Raw genomic sequence first — 26,182 nt, 5'->3', positions numbered from 1 at the left:
CACGACGACTGAGAGACGAACTTCGTAACGGTTAAAAAAAAAACCCACTACGTGTTGTCGAGTATGAGAAAAGGAATCCGAAATAATCAAGAGTTCCAGTTTGTTTTTTTTTAACAAACTTGGGATTTTTAAACACAAACCCTTAACACTCTTAACTATTTTGAAAAAGAGAATCAGCCTATCTTTTTAGACAGGGGTCAAAGGGCAGAACGAATCTGAGCACACACACAAAGATCTGATTGTGCTGCTGCAATTTCACATACAGACTTAAACGTGTCAAAAGAATCCAATTTCACTCCATTGTGATGATGACCAATCAGAAATGTTTCCCATACTCGCCTCTCTTTAGACCTATTGACCTACAAATCACATCTTGCCTCCGTCCTCTGCTGTCCAATTTTCTCCCAGTGTAACGACCATCTCACTTCACCTTGTTGACCCTGGACCCAAGATGTCACAGTTACGTGATGAGCAAACACAAGCGCAGGTGTAGTGATGGTCAGATGGTTTACAGGTTGGCCTCCCTCTTGTCTTTGCTGGGCGATGGCTTCATGGCATCTTTTCCAGGCTTCCCATTGGCTGGGGCGGCAGCGGCTGCGGCAGTGGGTTCCATGGCGACCACTGCGGCACGTTTGATTGGCTCGTCCGCTCTAGATCGTTCCTCTGGGCTGGGCTGGGAGGGCGGGGCCTGTTCGGAAGTGGGCGTGGATGTGAGCTCCTGCTGTAGCTTGTGAGTCTGAAGGAGGCGGAGCTGAACACGCAGTTCCAATATGGCCTCCTGTTCCTCATGGATGGCCTGATTCAGATGAGTGTTTTTATTCTGCAGTGAAACAAAAAGACAAAGATGAGACTGATGCATAGAATTCAATGAGTAGTTTAGGCCAAATGCTAAGAAGCAAATAATATAATTAAGTAATTAACCATTTACAGAAGCCAAGCAGGCTCTGCACATTAAAACTGGCTTAAAACAATCAACTTTCCTTTTCTTTTGTGATGTATATCAGAATGAAAACAATATACTTCTTGAGTAAGACAAAAAAAGTAGGATGGCACTTGAATTTGTCCATCAAAAGCTTCTTGAATATGTTTACTTGAAATAAAATACATATATATATATATATATATATATAACTTTTAGCTAGAAGCCAATTCAACATTTCTCATTTTAACTTTATGTACTAAAATAATTAAAACTGATCTAAAAATATATAAAAATTGGACATATTTACAAAAAAAATGTTTAATAAAAATTACAAAAACACAACAAAATTACTAAAACTTAAAACAAAATTAAAATGATTTTTTAAAATTAAACCAACATTAAAATATAAACATTAAAACTAATTCAAAATATTAATAAAAACTATACCATCTTAATGATATTAAAATAACTGTATGTTGACTATTTTTCAGCAGTTTTAAACATGGTTTATCCAATTAGATTTTAGAGCCGGAACTACTTGTTTTATAAACAACAGTTTTTTTTAGAACTCATTTAATAATAATAATAATAATAATTCTTCTTATTATTATTATTCTTAACTGACGTAATTCAGACAATGCAACAAAACAAGCACAAATAGGAAAGCTTGACAAAGTTAACAACAGTAACTAAAAAGGGTAGGACTCAGCAGTGGTCAATTAAATTTTAACGTTGTACTAGGGCTGTCAGTTTAACGAGTTAACTTAATTAATTACCGTATTGGCCCGAATATAAGACGACCCCCCTTTTTCTAGATGTACCTTTTGGAAAAAGGCTTTTTAAAAACCAAATCTTGTTTTTTTCTCAGTAAAACACATTTTGTCTTCAATTATTTTCATATTGTATATTTTTCCTATTTTAATTTTTGTTTTGAAAGTATGGTAAAATGTACCAACAATCACATTTAAAAAATATACACTTTTTGATATACCATTAAAAAAACCAGGTAGCTCATCTGAATTAGGACATTTAGGCTATTCATCTAATAGTAGTCTACCGAAATCTTATTAACAGTAGAAGTTAAATCTTACTTTAGTCTTCAAATCTGGGTACTGTGTTACGTTTTAAAATCATAAAGAGAGTTTGGTCGCATCAGGCTAATGTGACAGTCACGACTCATGCAGCTGTAAGCTTTTCTTTTTCTTTTGTTTTTACTCGCGATCTTTACAACACGCATTACATTACGTATTTCATGGCACGCTCGTTTTATGTGTATTTGGCGCCACCTATTGTTGTGGGTGTATTATTAACATGTCAAAGTCTAGACCCTGAATATAAGACGACCGTGTTTTTTCAGATGTATTTCCAAGAAAAAAAACATTGTCTTATATTCGGGTCAATACGGTAGTTATGAAAAATAACGCGATTAAAATATTTGAACGCAGTTAACGCACTGGCCCAACCCCCAGACCTGTACATCATATTACATTTTAATACAGTTGACAACTATGTTGCACGGCAGCAACTCATACGCAGTTATGCCCTAAAATTCAAGATATTGGTGCAAAAAATACCCCTGTATGAGTTTTTATCTCATATTTATATCATAAGCGATATCAAACGAGCAGTGAGAGCAATAGGCTATCTTTGCTGTTTTTGTCACGGAGAACATGAGTGCAAATGTGATTTTATACAACAATTCAGTAAATAAGAAGTTAATATTGTGTAATATTTTAAACACAATATTGTGCGTTTTTGTTCAATTTTGCCTACGAAAATATTACCTATAAAAGACACAGCAGAATTGTTGTGCGTCTCCAAGCAACACGGTGTTTAGTTTCTGAATGAATCCGCGTTTTGAACGAATCATGTGAATCAATGATTCAGTAGCCCATTCATAAAGAGAGCCGTTTATAAAGACATTTACTGCCACCTGCTGGTAGTTTTAGTTTCTTCTTTAGAGTATCATTTCATTTATTAAACAATAAATAAATAAAAAAACATTAAAGGATAGTTCACTAAAAATAAATAAATACAATTCTGTCATCATTTACTCACCCTCATGTTGTTTCAAACCTGAATGACTTACTTTCTTTTGTACTACATAAAATAAGTTATTTTGAAGACGGTTGGTAACAAAGCCTATCTTTGCTGTTTTTGTCACGGAGAACATGAGTGCAAATGTGATTTTATACAACAATTCAGTAAATAAGAAGTTAATATTGTGTAATATTTTAAACACAATATTGTGCGTTTTTGTTCAATTTTGCGAAAATATTACCTATAAAAGACACAGCAGAATTGTTGTGCGTCTCCAAGCAACACGGTGTTTAGTTTCTGAATGAATCCGCGTTTTGAACGAATCATGTGAATCAATGATTCAGTAGCCCATTCATAAAGAGAGCCGTTTATAAAGACATTTACTGCCACCTGCTGGTAGTTTTAGTTTCTTCTTTAGAGTATCATTTCATTTATTAAACAATAAATAAATAAAAAACATTAAAGGATAGTTCAATAAAAATAAATAAATACAATTCTGTCATCATTTACTCACCCTCATGTTGTTTCAAACCTGAATGACTTACTTTCTTTTGTACTACACAAAATAAGTTATTTTGAAGACGGTTGGTAACAAAGCTAACAAAGCTGTTTTGGTTACCAGTGACTTTCATTGTATGAACAAAAAATACTGAGATGTTTCTCAAATGATCTTCTTTTATGTAGATATAGGTAAAGGTACGTTGTAGCCTAAACATTTAACACAATAATAACTTTAAATTATCTTTTGGGGGTATTTTCACAGCCAAATTTAGTTTATTAAAATTATTAAAAAACTTAATCGACTGACTGCCCTACTTTGTACAAACAAAGTTCTCACCTCAAGCTCTTCGTTCTGTTTCTGCAGGTCTTCTAGAATCATCTGCAGTTCCTCTTCATCTTCACTCTCACTCTCGCTGTCTGATGAATACTCCTCTGTTTCACTGCGGCCCTGTTGACGGCTGTGTGTGTGTGTGTGTGTGTGTGTCATTTAAAGCAGAAAATGAACCAAAAATTTAGCCTTGAAGGGCAGAAGAGACTTTTCAGAAATGTTGCTTCCCACAGAAATCACATGATTATGATCATGTATTATTATAATTAGCAACAAATTTGATCATTTTACCTGTGTGTCAACTCTCACCTCTGTATATCTGCGATCTCCGCACGCAGTCGCTCAATTTCTTCTTTCTCTGTGGCAATTTGCCGGCGCAGCACCTGCTCCAGTGATATCAGCTCCTCCTGCTCTGTTAGGATCTCATTCTCCTGCAGGGGGCGGTAGAGAAACAAACCAAACATCACACAGAAATAATCTTCGGCTGCATCCCAATTCACAAGTGCACAAGTGCAAGTATGCAGCAAAATTGTAGAGTAGAATTGGAACATCCTAAATGACAGAAAAAAGACCCCTGTTTCACATGCTGCTTAGGTGTGCATGCAAGCATCTGCACATTATGTGTTTCTGTAGGTTCATGTGTTAAAAACGGCTCTGGCGAATACTATGCAAAGTACAATGATGCTTATCATTGACCAGCTGATTTGTTTATCTGTGTAGCCGTTTCAGTGTCGAGCCAGCATCTGAAACACGAGCAGGTGGCCTCACCTGAGCCAGGAGAAGATTAATGACTTCCTCCTCGTTCTCAGACATCTCCTCCTTTGATACGTCCTCTTTAGATAGACTGGCGATTTCCTGCGCGATTTTAGTCTCACACTCCTGCAGATTCAGAGGGACAGAGAACAAACAACACATGAGAATAATAAATAAGTATAATATGTGCTATTGGAGAACCGCTAATTAAACGTTACCGTTTTTGGCCAATGATTTCGGTTCTCCAAAACCATTTCGGCTGAAACTGAAAATGCATTTTTTTTTTTGCTCTTTCGGTGACATTTTTTGGTTTCCGAAATTTCACTATAACTCACAAACGAGACATCTACAAATCTTAGCTGTCCTAGAGCAAATGAGGCTGTTTTTTCCTCATGTTTCGTCTCTTGTTGCTTTGACTTTTCTCCTAGCTCTAGATGAAATCTCAACATCTCAAACTGTGTTCAGCAATCTGCAATCAAAGTCAGAGATTTCAATATGAATTTTTGTGTCTTATTCCTTCAACAGGTTTTTATGAGAAACATCTGAGACAAAGTTGACACATCTATCAAACTAAATTGAGAACGTTTCTCACAGAGAGCAACCTCCGAGCCATAAAATGTAGTGTTATTGTTATCTTGTTGAAATCATGTGACAACAGCCAGCTATAGATTCACACACATCAGGACTGTTTTCGTTTTCTCTGCTCCAGATCTGTTTTTGTTTCCAGTCTCTCCTCACTCACGAAGTTTGGATTCATCTCCTGTTTTGAATATCACACGCATTTCCTTGTTCTAAGGTCACATTTGCCTTTGACACAATAAAACAAATTATTTTATGTAAAACACTAAACTTTTTCCATCATACAGCTTCCTCTTCCAGGTAAATCATACGATCTGGATGAAAATCTTAACAGTCCTCACAAGATGCATTATTTATTACGCAAAATATAATTCCGTAATCTTTTGTTCAAGTTTTGGGTTGAACTGTGAACCATTAGACAGGTTTGTGAGATTGACCCACTTCTTTTATTTTAAAGGTCCCCTGAAATGCTTAGAAACACACAGCGTTACTCTATGTGTTGACGTCATTTTAACTGAAACAGGAAGACAGGGCGGGACATATCAAGCAGCCCCACCCCTTTTTAAAATAGCCAATAGCGTTTGTTTATATCACAGCTTGGGCTAGAGCCGTTGAGCTCCGTAAAGCCGCATTTGACAGTGTATGCCAGCCACAATCTCATCCATACTGCTATAAAATATAGCATTCTGTGTAGAATTCAAATAGCTCCAATACATTCTGTGGTCTGCGCCGACTCACGCATGTGATCTGCTCCGTGCCAGAGTGTGTGTGCGGTGCGGTGGATAGCGTGACACAACGCCAAACCAGACTTCTTTTTTTCCTCAATGGAAAGCACATTTACACGGTTTGAATCGTTCCCTGTCCCCTATATAGTGCACTACGTGCCATTTACTGTACAGAAAATACTAATTCTGTGGACAAGTGACCGATTTCAGCCGCGGCTTCAGCGTCTATTTTATAGTGTAGAATTTTATAGGATTCTAGAGAGCATTTGATTGGACAGAAAGTTTGATGAGAAGCTGAAGTACGATGTGACGTTGAGCCGTTTTGGCGGAAGTGACGAACTGCAAGCTTTGAATGCTTATATCTTCTAAATGCGAATTTTGTCACTGTTTTGGAGCACACTGCCTTATAGATAACCTTAAGACTAACATATTAATACTAACACCCAAAAAACTTTAATTTTGATTTCATGGGGACAAGTATAGGCCTATAGCTGTATTGTTTCAGTCCTGTGCCCCACCTGTCTGCGGATCTCTTCTTTAATGCTCTCCTGGGTCTCAGGTAGGGTCGGCATGGTGGCCATATTGGACCAACGCAGAGGACGGACGACCGGCTTCAGAACCACATCACCGAACAGCTCACGGACGTGAGTGAAAAACACGTACAGCACACGATTCCCGATCTACAAACCAGAGAGCATTGGACATAAAGGATTGATTTTGTGTCATACAGGAATACACAGCCATGGTGAACCTTAAAAAGGCAGAACCACCGTTTATGGGAGGTACATTCATTGTTATTGCCCAATCATATTCTCCCCTCTTCTCTGCATCATTTGCGGTCAGCTCTCTCCAATAAAAATGACCCCAAACAATGATCTCATTAGCAGTATGAGGGTACCTCTATCCTCCATGTGTCCTGAGAGACTATAAAGTAGGACAGCCCTCAGTCTGAGAGCAGAAATGCATTTAAAACCATCTACTGAAACACCATCAGTGATGATTAGCAACATTTCACTCACTATATTAAACATCTTGTACAGAATAAAATCTTTACTCTCTACTTCCATCCAGGGTACAAAATTCACTTTTTGGAAATCTGGACATACTTGAATATTTACAAAATATTGCACATGGAAAAAGGGCCAGTATTGCAACAAGCGAACATCACCTGTAGATCATAAACTCACCTGTACGGTGGGATTGAGCACAATAGAGATGTTCTGGATGTTCATCTTGGTGTCTGTCTCGCGGGCGATGACGTGGTCCATGTGAGTGATGAGCCAGGCCAGAAGGATTCTGCTCCCCGCTGGAACCTCCCCAAGGAGCCTCTGAAACTCCAGCAGTTTCTCTGCCTCGCTGGGCCGTCCGCAGGCCTCCTCGAAACGTGGGGCCAGCTCTTTACACATCAGGTTATCTGGCAGCTCTCGCAGGTACTGCTTCAACAGGCTGGCCACCGTGTGAGGATCATACTCCTCCAGACACGGACACTCCTCGCGATCGTACGCTGCTTTCAGCTCGTCAACCTTTGACTTCATACCTACAGGAACAACATGGGGGCAAGAGTCAAAAGCTGCAAGGAACATTTGATTTGGACTTTTCCATGCAGACAAAATAAAATCTGGCAAGGGGCATGTCTTCGTTGTCCGTTCAGATAAGCATGAAGTTAGAGCACTTTTGAGATAGACCTACAGTACGCATGCGAGTTATTGTATGGTTACTGAATTAAACATCATAAATAGAAAGTGGACTAAAATGCTGTCAAAAGTGATTCAAGCCCACTTTTAAGGTAGGAACAATTTAAATCTGGAAAAACAACTAGGCTGTTTTTTAATAATTTAAAGTGCTTTAAAAGTCTGAATTTGGACACAGATGTGAAAACACATTGAGATTGCACATGTTGACTTTTACATATACTCTACTGTTCAAAAGTTTGAGGTCTGTAAGATGTATTTTGTATTTTTTTGAAAGAAATAAACAGTTTTATTCAGCAAGGTTACTTTAAACTGATCAAAAGTGACAGTTAAAACATGTATAATGTAACAAAAAGACCTATATTTCAAGTAATTTATATTCTTTTAAAATTTTGAAAAAGAACTTGTGGAAAAAGAATCTGGTTTCCACAAAAAATACCAAGCAGCATAACTGATGGCTGCTGAAAATTCAGCTTTGCAACCACAGCCTTGGTGAGCATAAGAGACTTCTTTCAAAACATTCAGAAAATCTTAGAACCCCAAGCGTTAGAACTGTACTATAAATAATGAGGGTTTATTTGAAATGAGATAACAAAAAAATGGTTGGTAAAAAACTGGATATTCATTAGTCACTTTGTCTAATGGTTACATTGCCATCCCAAATTAGGGGGAAGGAAATAAGATCAAAGGAATATTCTGGGTGATTATTAGCTTAATGTTGATAATAATTTGACTTGAATCACTCACTTTTTATAATGTATATTATATTATATGCATTATATGTACATTAACTGTCTATTTTGAATAATTTTGGTTAAAATGTATATTAATGTGTCAGTAGATTCTATTTTGGTCACCATTTCTAATAATTAAAATAATAAAATAATTATTAATTATTAATATGAGGTCAGTGTTTTTGTGCAAGTTAAAATTATTGTGTGCAATAACTGAAAACATCCCAGAATATTCTTTAAATAAACAAACATGAGATTTCAGTTCACAGGAAGAAGGACAGGGCCATACCAGAGACACGATAGATGCCTTCACATTTCATGCCATAGCTCTCGATGTAGTCCACACACTCTCTGAAGACGGCTGGGAGCTGTATTCCGTCATACAGCGCCGTTCTCCTCACCGCTTCCGCTAAAGGCGCTCCGAAGATCGGCCGGAACGTCGTCGCCGTCTCCGTGACGATGGGTTCGGGCTCGGCGCTGGGCTTTTTCTTCTTTTTCTTCTCCTTCCACTGTTTCACGACGTCCGCTGCCGTCAGGTCTTTGGACTTCTTGTCCTTAGCCTTCTCCTCTTTAGGCCCCTTCTCCTTCACTTTGAAGTCCTTTTCTTTCTTCTTAGAGAAACTGGGTTTCTTGAAGACGTGGATGCCCTTGGAGCGCTTCATCTTAGACGGGCTCTCGGCCTCATCGGCAGAACTGTTCTCCTGGAACGCGGCGTATCCCTCGGCTAAAGAGAGAAGAGATAAGGTGAAGAGAAGAGAAGAGAAGAGACCTTCTTCCAATACCTGATGCTAAAAAGAAACAGTCCTATTAACGGCTGTGCAAAATTTACTGTCCCACCGTCTGTGTCTCTCAAGGTTAGGTGAGACTGAAACGAGCAGAACGAAACGAGAGCAAGAGAAAGACACTGAAAACTGCTCTAAAGAGGCAAGCTTACAATTTAGCAATATCCCCTTGTGCCAGCTCTTTTTTTTTTTTTTAAGTGATCTATTTCCTTGTCCTGACTTCACCCTGAGCAGAACAGTAATCAGCGGCTCTGACCCCGTCAGCCAGCATTCATGACCGGCCCCTCCTCAGCCACTATAACACACCTACAGGGATGGACAGGGTGTGTCTTTAAAAGCTCCATCCCTTCCTGCTTGTGTGCAATAGGCTGCTGCAGGGCGGCTAAATATAGCGGCAGGAAAATAACGAATTCACTCTGAAGCTGCACAGAAACTGGAACATTTGCACATTGAGGGCAGAAGTCCATACTATCAACTAGAGCTGGGATATACAGTTACAAAAACAATATCTCACTGGCCTTTTGATGATATTTCATATATAAAATACCATTCAAAATTTTGGGGTTGGTAAACATTTTTTTATGTTTTTGGAAGTCTCTTATAAGTCTCATCAAGGCTGCATTTGTTTGATCAAAAATACAGTAAAAACTGAATTATTGTTTAAAAAAATTACAAATAAAAAATGACTGTTTTCTATTTTACTATATTTTAAAATGCAATTTATTTCTGTGATACAAAGCTGAAATTTCAGCATCATTACTCTAGTCTTCAGTGTCACACATGATCCTTCAGAACTCATTGTAATATGCTGATTTGCTTTTCAAATATGCTTGTTACAATGCTGAAAAAGGCTTCAAATTTCAGATGAAATCGTGATACATTTTTCAGGATTCTTTGATGAATAGTAAGTTCAAACAGCAATTATTTGAAATAGAAATCTTTTGTAAGATTATAAATGTCTTTACTGTAACTTTTGATCAATTTAATGCATCCTTGTTGAATAAAAGTATTAATTTCTTTCAATAAAAGACATATTGACCCCATTGTTTGAATGGTAGTTTAGGTCAGTCATATTAATATATTGTGAATACTGGCTCTGGCCCATTACAAACTAGCGTCATACAGATTTCTGTACACAAAAGATTCAAGGATATCTTGTGCAAAGATTTACAGTGGCTCTAAAAGGAATTTAGACACTCAAAAATGTTTGAATATGAAATAATAAATATTTGAATCAAGAGCAGCTCAAATGCTACACAGGATTCAAACGAAACAGGATTATTATAGTTAATTAAAACTAAAAACAGAAAAAGAAATGAAAATAGAATAAACTTTAACTGAAATAAAATAAAATGTAAACCCATTTTATTTCAGCTAATTGCCAAGGCAACATTTCTCATTAACATTTAGCTACTAAAATAACTGTATTAAAAACTAATATATATTGTTACACAGTTATATAGTTTACATATTTAAAAAAAAACTAAATGACTAAAAATGTAACACAAATTTTAAAAGAAAATTAAGAAAATATATATATTTTTACAAAGCTTTAAATGAACTTTCTCAGTCCCAAGCCATTCATAACAACAAAAGTACCAATTAGTAGCACTTTGAGATACTTTCGTTCATGAAAAGTGATCTATTAATGTTTATGCTATTTGATTAAGTAAAACAATTAACTATATAACCATATTTTGTAGGGACACACACAAATACCAGCATAACAATCTCAAACACATACATATTTAATGAATCGGATCTCACTGAAAAGAATACGTAGCAAGAAACAGAAAATGAGGCATGGACTTGATTTGATCAGAATTGACTGGATCATAACAAGTGATCTCTAACAGGTAAGGGTCATTTAAGCGGAGCAAGTTAATACATATTGATATATAAAAAAAAAAGCATTACAAGAAAAACATGCAGCTATGAATCATTCAGTATAAGACCAGAAGCACATATTTAGACAGTAAATATGGTAATTTATGAGTTCATGATGACTTTAAGCTTAGTTTAATTCCCTAACAAAAGTCTCCAAATAATAACTAACAACCTACATCAATAATATTCATGTGGGTACTAGTTGTCAAATAACATGGACATAAATTTTTTTTTCCAGTTTTAATAATCTTTATTATTTTATTAGATTTTGTTTTTGCTAATCTAAACAAATGACAAATATTAAAGGGGTCATATGATGCTTTTTTAAAGATCATTATTTTGTGTATTTGGTGTAACAGAATATGTTGACATGCTTTAATGTTCAAAAAACACATTATTTTTCAAATACTGTACATTATTGTAGGTCCTCTATGCCTCGCCTCTCTCAAACGCTTCGTTTTCTACAAAGTCCCTCCTTCCGACAAGCGCAGTCTGCTCTGATTGGCCAGCTGACCCAGTGCACTGTGATTGGCCGAACACTGCAAGCACTCATCGGAAATGTAACGCCCCTTACCATAATCGCGAGCTTCATCTTTCAAAATAAATGTAAAGAAGGAGCCCGAAAGGGGAACAGAGTCACGTGACAGACACAGTGATGAAGCTGGTATGTGTTTGCAGTACACAAGCCACGGTTAAGACAGCTGACTCCACTGTGATGTGATGTGACCCTCCCTCTCTCTCGCTCTCTCTCGCGCACGCTCACTCGCGCACACACACAATGCACAAAACTCCGCATTTGAACAGTCAATAGCAAATACTTAAACTAATAACAAAACAGTAGCTGATTCAGAAGCGCCAGATTGTCATAGCAAAGTCAGAATGACCTCCTCTCCTAGGTTCACGAAACGGTCGTCCATAAAATGCATTGCTGTTCTGTTGTAAGTAATCTTAAAGATTTCTAAATGCATCTACTTTCGGAAGACCAAATAAAGTGCTTTTGCTTTCGCCTAGAAACACACAGCGTCTCCCTGACATGCTGCTTCAACACTAACTGCGGTTACTGAAACCACGCCTTCTTTCTTTGCGTGAACATTTGGGTGGCATTATGCTAATATTTCCACATAGTGAGGTAGATAGGTGGGGGCGTGTTAGAACGAGCCGTTTTAGGGGAGCGTGGCAGAGTCTTAACTTTGATAAAGAATATCTCTTTGGTTTTGAGACTTTAGTCTTTGCAACTTCAGGGATCTTATCTATGCACAATCAGCTTGTAACACTCCAAAGAGAAAGGAGAACTTGAAAAACGCATCATATGACCCCTTTAAGATAATTAAAATGTGCATGTAAAAGAATCCTACTTTGTACAATAAACCACACTTTTAGATGTTTAGGCTTAAGTATGTCAGAGTCACACTACTGAAGTTTAATGTCAACTTCCCATTTTATATATTATGCAATGTCTGTGGGCCCCTACCACATCCAAAAAACCGTCAGAAATCACATTACATGCAGAACAGAGTTAACAGATTTAACTCACGCAATCGTAGCGATTTAAATGCATTTTGACAGATCATAATTAACTATTTTCTCGACTAAGGAGCAGAATAAATCTCTCCTGACAGCAGCTGTTTCGTTGAATGAAACACAAGCCTGACCACATATGACAGAATAACTTCAAAACGTGTTAAAACAATTAATGAACCGCACTTAAAAGATGCTTTACCACCGATAAAAAACATATAATACCATCAGTGCTAATATAACATTCAAATGTAAGTTACATAAAGGAAGATTCTTAACCTAGCATGCTTGCTAACGAACTTCGGATTTTATGGGCAAAGATAACCTTACAAACTATTAAAAGACAAAAACACTGCATGAGCGAGAAAATAAACCATATTTCCGACAAAATCTTAAAGAACAAATACAAATATATTAAACAAATATAACCGTTCACAAACCTGCTATGATCAATGTAACAGCTGCACTTCCTGTAGCTTGTTTACGTCCCGTCTGACACGCGCGCATGCGCAGTTGGAGCCCCCTTGAATTATGGGAGCTCTAGTTTGAGTTCTCTGCACTTGTTTACATAGGTTTCATTTGATCAATTTGAGCAACTTGAGGACATTTCTGAGGATATTAATTTACATGACAAAATAAAATATGCTCGAAAGTATGTTTTACATATTGACTTTCTACATTATATTCAGTGTGTTCTATGAGCCCATGAGGCCAGCAGATGAAGCTGTTGAGCCACAGAGCAATAGTGCAGTGTTACAGTTGAATGAACGTCAGAAGAATATTCATATTTATGATAAGGGAAAAAACGTTCCCTAGTAACAAAAGCAGCCCTTCCTAGTTGTTCTTCCTCTGGTTAGGTCATTTCAGGGGATTGCTGTGAAATCACTTTCATGATTCAAGCATTATCATTTTGTTTAAGGTTGTGCAACTGATCTGATATGCCAGATAAGAATTTGGACATATTTTACGGCATCCATCATAAAACTGAAGCAGAGCATTCTTCAGAACACTTAACTGATAAATGCAGGGTTATGAGTCAGTGGTTACTGTTAGTGAACTGATAATTGAATTGAATTGATATACTATTATATTATATTATATTATATATACTTTCAAATATTAAAAAATTATAAAAACAAAGTTTTTGCAAATAAACTATAAATTATATATATATATAATTTTTAATTTTTTATACATTTTTATTTTATTTTATTTTTAGTTATTTTAGTGCATCAAGTTAAGTTAAATTAAAATGAGAAATGTTGACTTGGCAACTAGCTGAATAAAATAAGTTGTTTAATAAAATAAAATAAGTTTAAGTTTAAATGTAAAATTCTATTTGATTGCAGGTACCATTTCTTTTCTTTCTTTCTTTGTTTCTTATGGTTTTAGTTTTAGTTTACTATAATTGTACCCTGACTGGTACAAATCCAATGTCTGCTCATAACAAAATTCTGCCTCGATAAGAAGAGCATTAAAATTCAACATTCAGTGCAAATATTCTATTGTTGATTGTTTTCTGCTCAAAAAGCTTGACCTTTGAACTTTCTTCCATCTTGATGAAACCACATGACAATAAAACATGTTAAGAGCATCTGGCAGTAACAATGTTTTTCTTCACTGCATTCGGCCAAACAGTTTTCAAAAATTCATGACAGCTGTGGTGAGATGAGGACTCTGTGTAATATAACAACCTGGACATTTAAAAAAAAAAAAATAGTTTTTACTTCCTTGGATTTATTAGATGCCACTGCCAGAACATTGTTTCAGCGGACTGTGAATGCTGTTTAAATTGGTTTCTAGTCTAAAAAAAACCCACACACAAATACGCATTTGTTTTTCTTGACTTCTGTTGTTTTCATACTGAGTACCATCTTTGAGAGGAAACCAGTGGTGGACCTGAACATTTCCAATAGCAAAAACACTTTTTAAAACTACAACTAAAGCACGCATTTCTATTGTACGGATTAGAGCAGCTTTGACATTTTCATAACCTATTTTGTGTTCCACAGGTAAAGGTCACCTGAGTTTGAAGCGACATGAGGGTAGATAACAGAATTGACTTAAATTATGGATTTTATGTAAAATAACCTTAAAGGAATAGTTTTAAATTAGCTGAATAAAAATGAGCTGAAACAGGTCCGAACAGATTTAGAGAAATGTAGCAGTACATCACTTGCTCACCAATGGATGAGCCACAGCCGTATCACCCTGCAGCCCAAGACTGGTTGCCCACTTATATATATATATATATATATATATATATATATATATATATAAAATAAATATTGGCAGTAGTAGACTTCATGGGGCAACGGTTTCCCCAAAGACTTTCACTGCAAATTCATTTCTGTAAATGCTTTTTCTTTTTGCAAACAGTTGACATCATGTTCTGTAATAATTTACAGCATGTCACAGATCCTATACATAGAGGTCCAGCTGTATTAAATATGCATTTCTCTACACTTAAAAAAAGGTGTAGAAACAATTTTCACTCAAAAACATGTGCAGTAAATTTCACAATTATTTAACAAAGTAACAAGAAGTAACACTTTGTATTAAACATGACGTTTTGAAATAGTAGTAGTATTTTCTTGTAAAACATAACCTAATAATCTTTGCTTTATTTAAGTTGCTAATAAGTTGCATCTGCTAAGTGTGGTTAAAATTAGTTCTGAGGCTGTTGATATAGAAGTGTGCACAGTAATAATATGCTCATTTTGCCAAGCCGACATAAATAATCACTGAAACATGTCTGGAGTTTGTGCATGAAGGGAGTTATGTAACACTTTCCTCGTTTTCTTCTAATGAACAGAACAATGTGCAGTTCCCAATATTAGCTGTCTTATCTTCTGTGATAACAGCTGGGACTAATGCAGGATAAGCGTGCACTGATTGCACAGTTAAAGACATGTTTAGTTTCAGGTTTGGGTTTATCAGTGTGCCAAACCTCAGGTTAAGATCAGTCATGAATACACAGGTTCATGCACATGCAGCGTGCCATTACTGCAAGAGGATTTCAGTATGTAAATACACACTCCAAGTCTACACAACATGTAATCTCATATAAAATATTTTATATAGAGATATAAAAATCACAAATGAGATCTCTTTAATATCTCCCAGAAAGTCATGCAATGAAATGGACATTAAATAGTTGACTCTTAGATGTTATATGCAATAGAAAAGATCTCAACAATATGATTTGCTAAGATACCAAAACCTTATTCAAAAGTCAAACATCTCAATATGACCTCAACCCTTTCTCAAATAATCTATCCACATTGATATTATGTCAACAATTGACTTACATTAATTTTTATCTCCTCTTGGTATATTCTTAAAGGAGTAGTTTTCCCAAAAATGAAACTTTGCTGAAACTTTACTCATTCAAGATGTAGATGAGTTTGTCTGTTCATCAGAACAGATTTGAAGAAATGTAGCATTGCGTGACTTGCTCACTATGGATCCTCTGCAGTGAATGGGTGCCGTCAGAATGAGAGTCTAAACAGCTGATAAAAATCTGTTCTGATGAACAAACAAACTTATATACTTCTAGGATGGCCAGAGGGTGAGTAAACATTCAGCAAATTTAAATTGTTAGGTGAACTTTTCCTTTAAGTCTCTTGAGCTGTGAAATAGAAACGTCTAGAAAGAAAATCTTCTTGCATGGCTCCACTTAATTTGCATTTCAGTCAAACAGTGATGTCATCCTCTTCTGTTATTATGTTCATTTATTTTGATGAGATCATCATCATCACCATCTCACTGATAAACAGAATGCAGATCTTCACGTGTGTGATTTAACCTGTCAGTCAAAGCCCCCTGACCATTAACAACCCAACTGAATCATCGACTCATTATCTGGAGGTTCAACTTTGTCCTGGAACAGAGAACACATTCAGGAACACAGCTGTGTGGAGGTGTCTGTGTTTCTCTCTCTGGATTTTAACCATTTTCCCTCTGTTTGCTTGTATTTCTGTTGGTGATTCTAGTGCCTGGAACATGGCACTACTCTCAGACAAGGTGAAGTATTGCATTCCCTTTGCTTTTACTGTGATTTTCAATGTTTGTGTCATATTGCAATAGGGTCATTCTCAGGTAAAAGTGCCATTTTTATTTATTTATTTGAAAAACGTTACTGGCGAACCAGCCCACCTCAGGCCCAAAGAATTAGCCTCAGGCTCAAAGTAAATAGGGACCACTCGGGTGCATCCTCAAAAATATTATTTAACATTCATATATTTTGAGTATATATACTGGCAGTACCTGCCAAAGATAAATGGGGACATGCAACATGTTTGACAATTTAATGAAAAACATTCAAAATCATTTTCAGGTTTTATTTTAAAATTTAGTTTTATTACACACTAAACAGAGTTCAGACTATCAAATAATATAATGGGGACACAACGCACCATTGTTGTTTTCTTAATCTTTAGTGCAGATGCAGATTGCCTGAAGTGGACCCACAAAACAATCCAAAGAAAATGCTTGTCTTGGATGAATTTGATTAAAAAAAAATTTTTTGTTCATATTGAGATATCTGATGCATGATCTTGGCAATTCATGAGTGCAATTTTAGACATTCTTGAGATCTCTCACAAAAAAGAAGAGCTATGTGTGAGATTACAGTAACATTTAAAACTCATTTCACACATTTCTAACATCTCACTAAGTGAGGAAAAAAAGCATTCTAATAATTTGAGGTGTTAATGAACCAATTGTATTTGCAGTGCTTGTGGAAATGACAATAATGCAAACCTTTAAAGATGATTATCTTTTTCTAATTAGCCTAGTAGCTCAGCACACACATAAACAAGTATAAAACCCAAGGCTCCTCTCAGAGTTTTTCCATTAACAACAAACTAATTTACCCATGCACACTCATCTGTGAGAGCTGTTGTTGTGTCGGTGGATTACTTTGCCATCTATAATCTTGATTTAGTACAGTACAGCAATCAGTTTATGCAAAACCTCCCAAATGGAATCGGAGTTTGGGCATTGCTCTTTTGTTGTGTATATGCCGTTTAGGTTTCTTAGATTTGTTTGATGTCAAAGCGCAATTAAACGCTTTGCTCTTTGCTCTCGTTTGAGGAGTCTCACTTCGCCAATATCTTTCCGTGTCCTCGAAACCGCCAGCTATGTAATTGTCTCGTGCTCTTCAGAGGTTGACTAGTCAAGCGTAGCTTTAACTCTTCTGTGCCATTAGCACAAGCCATATAAAACTTTGCTCAGATGAGATACAGTAAGCTTATCTTCACTTCAAAAGCGCATGACCACGGTGCAAAGTAGGTCGCAGGGTGCTGAGGAATCATGTCAATGAAACACAAATAAACTGTCTGGATTGAAAACTAGGCTGAGGTTTAGACGTTCCCAATGGTGTGTGATATTCACTGGAGAAATTGATCTGTTTTTGTATTAGACATCAACAGCCACTTTCACATTCTTAGCACTTGGTATCACAGGTTTTGGCTTTCAGTATGACTTTGTCATACCAAATATCACACGTTTCCTTTAGGAATCTGCTAATAAACCTTATGCAATGACAAATAAACGCTTAATTGCTCTTTCATTGCTCAGGATTTCCTATGTTTCATTTAAGTAGCAACTTGTCTCAGATGTTTCTTAAAGTAAACGACATTGAGATCTCTTCTAAAACTCTAGAAACTAGAAAACATTTGGTTTTTCGAAAGATATTTCCTGATGAGTTCATATTTAGACTTTTGACTGCAGACTTTGATATCTTCTGAACACAGTTTTAGGCACGTTTTTCAAAGAATAAATTTAATAGGAGATTTACAGTAAGCAAACATCTCCATTTTATCTCTGAATAAATATCTGTATATTTAATCTAATTGCTGTCTGCAAAAAGCAATTGAGATCAAAGATTGAAATGATCTAATTTGATTTTTATTCCTAAAGGCATTAATAAAATGCAGCAAGGACTTATCTACCAAGATAAAAGGAGAAGTTTAGAAGTTTAGCATGAGAGAATTTCGCTATGAACAAGCATCATCGTGTCTATCGGCTAAGCACAACCAACAACTTAATGCAATTCTGTACAGATAGCTTATCAACCAAAACCAACTTAAACAGAAAACCAATAAAACAGTGACTCAAAGCCTATCGTTTCTGTTTCAATCCAGTGTGTATGTGTGTGTGTGTGTGTGTGTGTGTGTGTGTGTGCAACGCTGAAACAATGCTCTAACTGCTCTGGCGTCAAGTTTATTTTCGCGGCTTTCAAATCTAATACATCAAGATGTTGTTCAGAGCATGAGATTCTTTTTCATTTGTATTTCTCTTCTTTTCTGACTTTTCTGTGTCTTTAAAGTCAGCAGAGCTGATGAGAAGGCTCAAAAGTCTTCATCACTTCTCATCTTCAACATGTCAGATGTAAAGCATGACAGCTGCATCTGGGTCACAAGTTTTTGTGTCATTGTGCTCATTATATCAGGTGCATGGCCCGGTCGCATGGATTCAATGTTTATTTTGTAATTTCCTGACACATTTGATGCTGTCCCACTGCTTTATGCTGTAACCAGGCCTGTGGAGAGATGTTTCTGTCAGCTGTGTTTCAAATGTCATATTCTATGGGTGTTTCCGAGGTGGGGCGCTCCTTTGTTTGAGCGACTCGCAGTAAAGGCTGTGTTGTGTTTTTATATTGTTTTATCGTTTTGTTTTTATCGTTTGTTGTTTGTTTTGGATTTTAAGTTTGACACACAAGTTTACCATGATGAGTTCGACCTTGAAACACTGGATCTTGTCTTTGTGGATCGTCCTCTGTGTTCAACCTGCTTGGTCGTGCTGGAGTTCCCCGGCAGATTTACAAATCACCAACTCGGAAATTATGATCTATGCTCGGGCTGATCTTCTTGACCTTCGACAATCCTCATCTAAGATACTAACACCGCCACTTCTGAATTTAATCCCTAAGCACCTGTTGAGGAAAAAAAATTGTTGGAAATGGGGGTCAAGAGGCGGAATCAGGAACAGGATGAGAAGACGGGGAAGTAGGCTCCCCTTACCCGCCATTGTTTTATCAAATGTGCGATCTTTGCGGAATAAGGTGGATGAACTTTCTGTGTTGATCAAAACTGACTCTGACTCGGAAGACGAGTTTGTTATGTTTTACTGAATCGTGGTTGTCTGAGGACACTATGCTGAATTTGGATGGTTTCACTTTCATACGCTATGACCGGGACACGGAAGAAACAGGGAAATCAATTGGAGGCGGTCTTTGTATGGCCGTAAATGATAAATGGGCTGCTAATTTTACAGTGCATGAGACTGATTGCTCTCGCCACTACGAAATTATGACTGTGTCGTTACGACCTGATTATTTACTGCACGAGTTCACTCAAGTGACAGTAATTCTTGCCTATGTTCCTGGCCCTGATAACACTCTTGCAGCTTATAATAATGCTGTATTAAGAGCAGCTGATCAACCTATTTTTTTTGCTTGGAGATTTTAACAGTTGTGATGTCGGATCCTTGCTTCCGCAGATAGAGCAATATGTCACTATTCCAACTTGTCTGGACAAAATGCTGGACTTGTGTTTTGGTAATGTCCTGGTGCTTATGTCTCTAAATCCCTCCCTCCTCTTGGCTTCTCAGACCATAATGTAGTTCTGTTGTTGCCAAAATACAGACAAAGACTGAAAACACACAAGACTCAATCAAAAATTATCCAGGTCTGGAACAATGACTCTGTGGAGACCCTAAGAGGATGTTTTGATCTTACCGATTGGGGGATGTTTTTGCAGAGCAATGATGGCGATTTGGATGTGATTAATGATTCCATCTGTTCATATATGTCTTTTTGTGCTGATAATGTGAGTAAGAAAGTTACTCTTTACCCAAACAACAAATCTTGGGTCTATAAAGAGATGAAGCATTGTTTTAACCTCAAAAAGATTGCCTTTATGGAGGGTGATAAAAGACGTGTTAATGAACTGAGAAAGGAACTGTGAGATAAAACCAGGTTGGCCAAACTTCGATATAAAGATAAGATGGAGGAGAGGTTTATTAAAGGAAATATGAGGCGGCATGGCAGAATCTTAATATGATGATGGGAATAGCCCAGGTTTCAACTCGAGTTCAGTGTCCAGACCCTGCCTCCTTTGTTGAGCAGCTGAATGCTTTTTATGCTAGGTTTAATATGAATAATTCTGGAGTGGATTGGGACCAGACTGACTTAAGTAATCCCTCTACACCAATCAGGTTGGATGAACAAAGGGTTGTCTCCATCCTCTCCAAATTACAGCCATGGAAAGCTCCTGGTCCGGATGGAGCCGCTTATTGAAAGTGTGTTCGGCCCAAGTAGGCGGGGTGGTGGCTCAACTCTTCCAGTTGTCCTTGAACACTGGGTATGTCCCAAGAGCATGGAAGGACACAACCATTATTCCAGTTCCAAAAAAAACTCATGTCAAGGAGATGAAGAATTTTAGACCTGTGACTCTTACCGCAATTCTCTGTAAATGTATGGAGAAGGTGGTAGCGGGGGAGCTTACGATCAAGGTAGCCGAGTGCTTGGACCTGCTTCAGTTTGCTTACAAGTCAAAACGGGGAGTTGAGGATGCCAGCTTAATTCTCTTGGATACAGTGACTAGACACTTAGACCTTTCGAATTCACTTGTCAGGATTTTATTTATGGATTTCACATCTACATTTAACACAGTGAACATTGGTTTACTACTGGAACGTCTACAGAAACTACAAGTAAATACAACTCTTGTGCTGTGGATTAAGGACTTTTTGAAAGATAGATCTCAACACGTTAGGCTGTGTGGTTTTAAATCTAACAGTATTATTGTGAATACAGGGGTTCCACAGGGCTGTGTGTTATCGCCTATTTTATTTTCTATATATATGAATGAAATCAAGTGTGATATCAATGGCATGTCACTTTTGAAATATGCTGATGACATGGCCTTGGTGGCTTGTATGAGAGATGAGAAATCCCTGGTTACATATAGGCAATTTGTTGATTCTATGGTTCTCTGGTTCCAAGAAAGTTCGCTGGAGTTAAATATAAGTAAGACTAAGGAGATGTGTTGTGGAAGGTTTCGTTCATTTAACACTGATCATCCTCTATCTAAACCACTGGGGGGGCAGGTAGTGGAGCAGGTTGAGGCCTTTACATATTTGGGCACTGAGATTGACAGACATTTATCTTTTACACAGCAGGCAAATAGTGTCTATAAGAAAGCTCAACAGCGATTATCTCTTTTGAGAAGGCTAAAGGGCTTTAATGTAAGACAGGATATCTTAATAACAGTGTATCAGTCACTTGTGGAATCAGTTATAACCTTTAACATTGTTTCTTGGTTCAACTTTCTTTCAGCTGAAAACAAGAAGAAATTATCAAGACAGGCATCTAAAATTATTGGGTACCCACAGACTAAACTTTTAGATCTCTATAACTGTGCTGTAAAGAGGAAAGCAGCTTCTATTGTTACTGACCCCTCTCATCCTTTGCATTACCTTTTTCAGATACTCCCATCAGGTTGTCGGTTTAGAAAGAAGGCTTATAGTAATTATTTTATTCCTACTGCAATTTCTATTCTGAATAAGGCCAAACCGTTTTGTCTTAATATTGTGTATTATTGTTGTGCATTATTATTGTGAATTGTGTACATGTGAGCCTTTTTACCTAAGATACATTTCTATCACTGGTTGATAGATAATAACGTTTTTTAAATTAGAATTCTCTGTGCTACAGTACTAATAATAACATTGCAGGCTTTCAAATAAATACTTTATGCCAGTACAATTGACCTGGTTAAACTTTAACAGTCAGAGCAGCTTCCTGCCTCATTCTTTATAAAATGTGAAGGTAAGTTTACATTCAGGACCCCAGACATGCAGAAATAATAAAGACATCTTCTGAAGAAAATCTGAGTGGTCACCACAGTATTGAAGGGTGCTCTGGGTGCTTTCTATGTATCACAAAAAATGGGGTGTGGGTGGGGGGGGGTCCTCTACACTCTAAGTTTTCTTTATTAACATTGATGGTTCCATGAACCTTTAACATCCATGGAAACTTTCATTGTACAAAAGGCTTTTTATAGTGGACAAAGTTTCTTTAGAGCATCAAAATGTTCTTTACACTAAGAAAATAATGGTTCTTTTAAGAAATGTTCACTGAAAGGTTCTTTCGAGGAACCAAAAATGGTTCTTCTATGGCATTGATACAAAAACACTCTTTTGAAGGCTTTATTTTTAAGAAGACTATTTTCTCCTCAGAATGACCCCCTTAATCTCACACGTGTCTTTTTTCCGAAATTAGGTTTTGAGCTCCTTTGTAGTTATTTGATTTAAATGTTTTTATTGTACTATATTTGTTCCTTTAATATTTAACTTCTTCTGTTTTTTGGATTTATTTTTTCTCTAACCTTTTTCCAGTTTTTTTTTTAGAGCTTTGCTTATTTTGTTACTGGTTTGAGTTAGAACCTCTGGCCCACAATAGAAAAAAAAACAACTACAATAAATCACTCCAGGAAAATAACAAACTAAAATAGTACTACACTCAAATTCAGTATATGAAAAGTTCTGTCTATAGACTAAGAGTGAACGTGGGGAAAAAACTGTCCTTTGAATCCAAATGATGAATCCAATGAACACAAGAGTCTCCTTGTGTAGTGCAAACGTTTGTAGAGCAAAATGTTCAATAGTGCAAAAAATCAGTTAATGTGATGATGATCAGTGTTGAGGTAATTTGGTGAGAAATACCACTAGGAACGGATGAATTCCACTTGTGATAATGGATAAGGCACTGATCACTTGAGTCGCAGGATTTTCTTCTGTTTGTCTCCCTCAGGGTTCTCTAGCTGGATGGCTCTGCATCTCAGGATCACAGCTCAAGTCAGTCTCGAAAAAAAACCCGATCTGTTACTCAGTCTCGAAAAAAACCTGACCTGTTTATACAAACAGCGTCACAACATCATAGACCATTAACATGACTGTTCAACTCAATATATACTTCATACATAAACTCAAACTGATTGAAAAAATACTATTTGAGCACTTTTGTCACTTAATATATAAGAAATCAGTTACATAAATGATAATCATCTGCTGATTAGCATTTTTAAGCTCTTCAGAAATGCAATACACAGTTACAATACATTATACATTAGAAGAAGAAGAAGAAGAAGTTCCCCTTCAGGAACTCGAGCTGCGTCGAGATTCGCTTTGGGAACTCCCCTGCGTGACCGCGTTCCGAAGCATGTGTCAAATCAGCCCAATGGAGCAGCGAGACATCACAAGCGGGGTGAGGTAAGCACCAGAAAGTATAAAAGTGCATCCGGCAGAGCACAAACCTGCTTCTGCTCTTCAGTAGCGCTCTGTGTATGTGTCTGTCTATTTACTGTTGTCTGTCAGCAAACATCATTACAAACGCTGTGCTCCTCCCTGCCCACGATATCTGGCGGCGAGGGATACACGATTTGTGTGTCGTTTGTTTGGGAGCGGAGCATGCACGGTCAGCTCTCGAGGGAGCTGATTGTCATGACCGCGAGCTGCTCTCGCTGCGCACGCTCCGCTCTTGCCTGGCCGTGTTTGATGAGAGCTGCCTGGCTCGCGATCCCGTTGGCAGCGGTCCCGCTGTTGCCGAGGCACAGCGCAGACTGTTGTCATGGGGATCGCGGGGGGGGGTCCTCTACACTCTAAGTTTTCTTTATTAACATTGATGGTTCCATGAACCTTTAACATCCATGGAAACTTTCATTGTACAAAAGGCTTTTTATAGTGGACAAAGTTTCTTTAGAGCATCAAAATGTTCTTTACACTAAGAAAATAATGGTTCTTTTAAGAAATGTTCACTGAAAGGTTCTTTCGAGGAACCAAAAATGGTTCTTCTATGGCATTGATACAAAAACACTCTTTTGAAGGCTTTATTTTTAAGAAGATTATTTTCTCCTCAGAATGACCCCCTTAATCTCACACGTGTCTTTTTTCCGAAATTAGGTTTTGAGCTCCTTTGTAGTTATTTGATTTAAATGTTTTTATTGTACTATATTTGTTCCTTTAATATTTAACTTCTTCTGTTTTTTGGATTTATTTTTTCTCTAACCTTTTTCCAGTTTTTTTTTTAGAGCTTTGCTTATTTTGTTACTGGTTTGAGTTAGAACCTCTGGCCCACAATAGAAAAAAAAACAACTACAATAAATCACTCCAGGAAAATAACAAACTAAAATAGTACTACACTCAAATTCAGTATATGAAAAGTTCTGTCTATAGACTAAGAGTGAACGTGGGGAAAAAACTGTCCTTTGAATCCAAATGATGAATCCAATGAACACAAGAGTCTCCTTGTGTAGTGCAAACGTTTGTAGAGCAAAATGTTCAATAGTGCAAAAAATCAGTTAGTGTGATGATGATCAGTGTTGAGGTAATTTGGTGAGAAATACCACTAGGAACGGATGAATTCCACTTGTGATAATGGATAAGGCACTGATCACTTGAGTCGCAGGATTTTCTTCTGTTTGTCTCCCTCAGGGTTCTCTAGCTGGATGGCTCTGCATCTCAGGATCACAGCTCAAGTCAGTCTCGAAAAAAAACCCGATCTGTTACTCAGTCTCGAAAAAAACCTGACCTGTTTATACAAACAGCGTCACAACATCATAGACCATTAACATGACTGTTCAACTCAATATATACTTCATACATAAACTCAAACTGATTGAAAAAATACTATTTGAGCACTTTTGTCACTTAATATATAAGAAATCAGTTACATAAATGATAATCATCTGCTGATTAGCATTTTTAAGCTCTTCAGAAATGCAATACACAGTTACAATACATTATACATTAGAAGAAGAAGAAGAAGAAGTTCCCCTTCAGGAACTCGAGCTGCGTCGAGATTCGCTTTGGGAACTCCCCTGCGTGACCGCGTTCCGAAGCATGTGTCAAATCAGCCCAATGGAGCAGCGAGACATCACAAGCGGGGTGAGGTAAGCACCAGAAAGTATAAAAGTGCATCCGGCAGAGCACAAACCTGCTTCTGCTCTTCAGTAGCGCTCTGTGTATGTGTCTGTCTATTTACTGTTGTCTGTCAGCAAACATCATTACAAACGCTGTGCTCCTCCCTGCCCACGATATCTGGCGGCGAGGGATACACGATTTGTGTGTCGTTTGTTTGTGCACGGTCAGCTCTGGAGGGAGCTGATTGTCATGCCCGCGAGCTGCTCTCGCTGCGCACGCTCCGCTCTTGCCTGGCCGTGTTTGATGAGAGCTGCCTGGCTCGCGATCCCGTTGGCAGCGGTCCCGCTGTTGCCGAGGCACAGCGCAGACTGTTGTCATGGGGATCGCAAGTGGATTTAGCGGAGGGATCCGAGACAGGCTCGTCCTTTTCTCGGTCCTCACCCGCTAGATCCGTGGCTCTCTCTCAGGGTTCAGAAGCCCGCGCTGCGGTTTCTTCCCCGCGGAGAGAGAGCCAGACACTTCATCTATCTTCCTCCGAGGAGGTAGATGTGATGAGTGTCGAGACAGAGGAGACTGTGGACTCACCACCGCAGTCCCTCGCATTTGAGGAGCTCGTGGATGCTGTGACTCGTGCTTTAGCCAAGTTAAATATCGATTGGCCAGCCGAGAAACAGGACTCTCGTCCTAAAAGCAAATTAGACGAGCATTTCCTGAGGGCTAGATCACAGCCTTCACGACGGGGCCTTCCGTTTTTTCCCGATCTCCATGCCGAGGTGTCAAGATCGTGGGAAA

General features: G+C 37.6%; 1 protein-coding gene and 1 pseudogene across 1 annotated transcript; one reads left to right on the top strand and one right to left on the bottom strand.

The window, feature by feature from the left end:
- Positions 1-109: 109 nt before the first annotated feature.
- LOC107600238 (ralA-binding protein 1-like) lies at positions 110-9,522 on the bottom strand. Its single transcript, XM_016292082.1, has 8 exons — positions 9,471-9,522; positions 8,563-8,997; positions 7,036-7,385; positions 6,367-6,528; positions 4,560-4,670; positions 4,101-4,222; positions 3,801-3,921; positions 110-820 (listed from the first exon to the last, which is right to left on the bottom strand). Exons 1-8 carry the CDS (start codon positions 9,520-9,522, stop codon positions 509-511), a joined length of 1,665 nt encoding a protein of 554 aa, XP_016147568.1. The 3' UTR covers positions 110-508.
- A 6,943-nt stretch (positions 9,523-16,465) lies between these two features.
- LOC107600235 (cyclic AMP-responsive element-binding protein 3-like protein 3-A) overlaps positions 16,466-26,182 on the top strand; it is a 37,451-nt pseudogene continuing 27,734 nt past the window's right edge.

Source organism: Sinocyclocheilus grahami, unplaced genomic scaffold (genome assembly GCF_001515645.1).
Source record: "Sinocyclocheilus grahami isolate Dianchi unplaced genomic scaffold, SAMN03320097.WGS_v1.1 scaffold280.1, whole genome shotgun sequence".
NCBI classification, from domain to species: domain Eukaryota; kingdom Metazoa; phylum Chordata; class Actinopteri; order Cypriniformes; family Cyprinidae; genus Sinocyclocheilus; species Sinocyclocheilus grahami.
This window is presented reverse-complemented; position numbering and strand designations above follow the sequence as displayed.

Excerpts from the sequence above, each read along its gene's own strand:
- LOC107600238 (XM_016292082.1), bottom strand. The coding sequence starts at position 9,522 with ATGGACTTCTGCCCTCAATGTGCAAATGTTCCAGTTTCTGTGCAGCTT. Across the intron at positions 8,998-9,470 it reads AGTTTCTGTGCAGCTTCAGA|CCGAGGGATACGCCGCGTTC; the intron begins GTGAATTCGTTA and ends TTCTCTCTTTAG. Across the intron at positions 6,529-7,035 it reads TGCTCAATCCCACCGTACAG|ATCGGGAATCGTGTGCTGTA; the intron begins GTGAGTTTATGA and ends TCTGGTTTGTAG.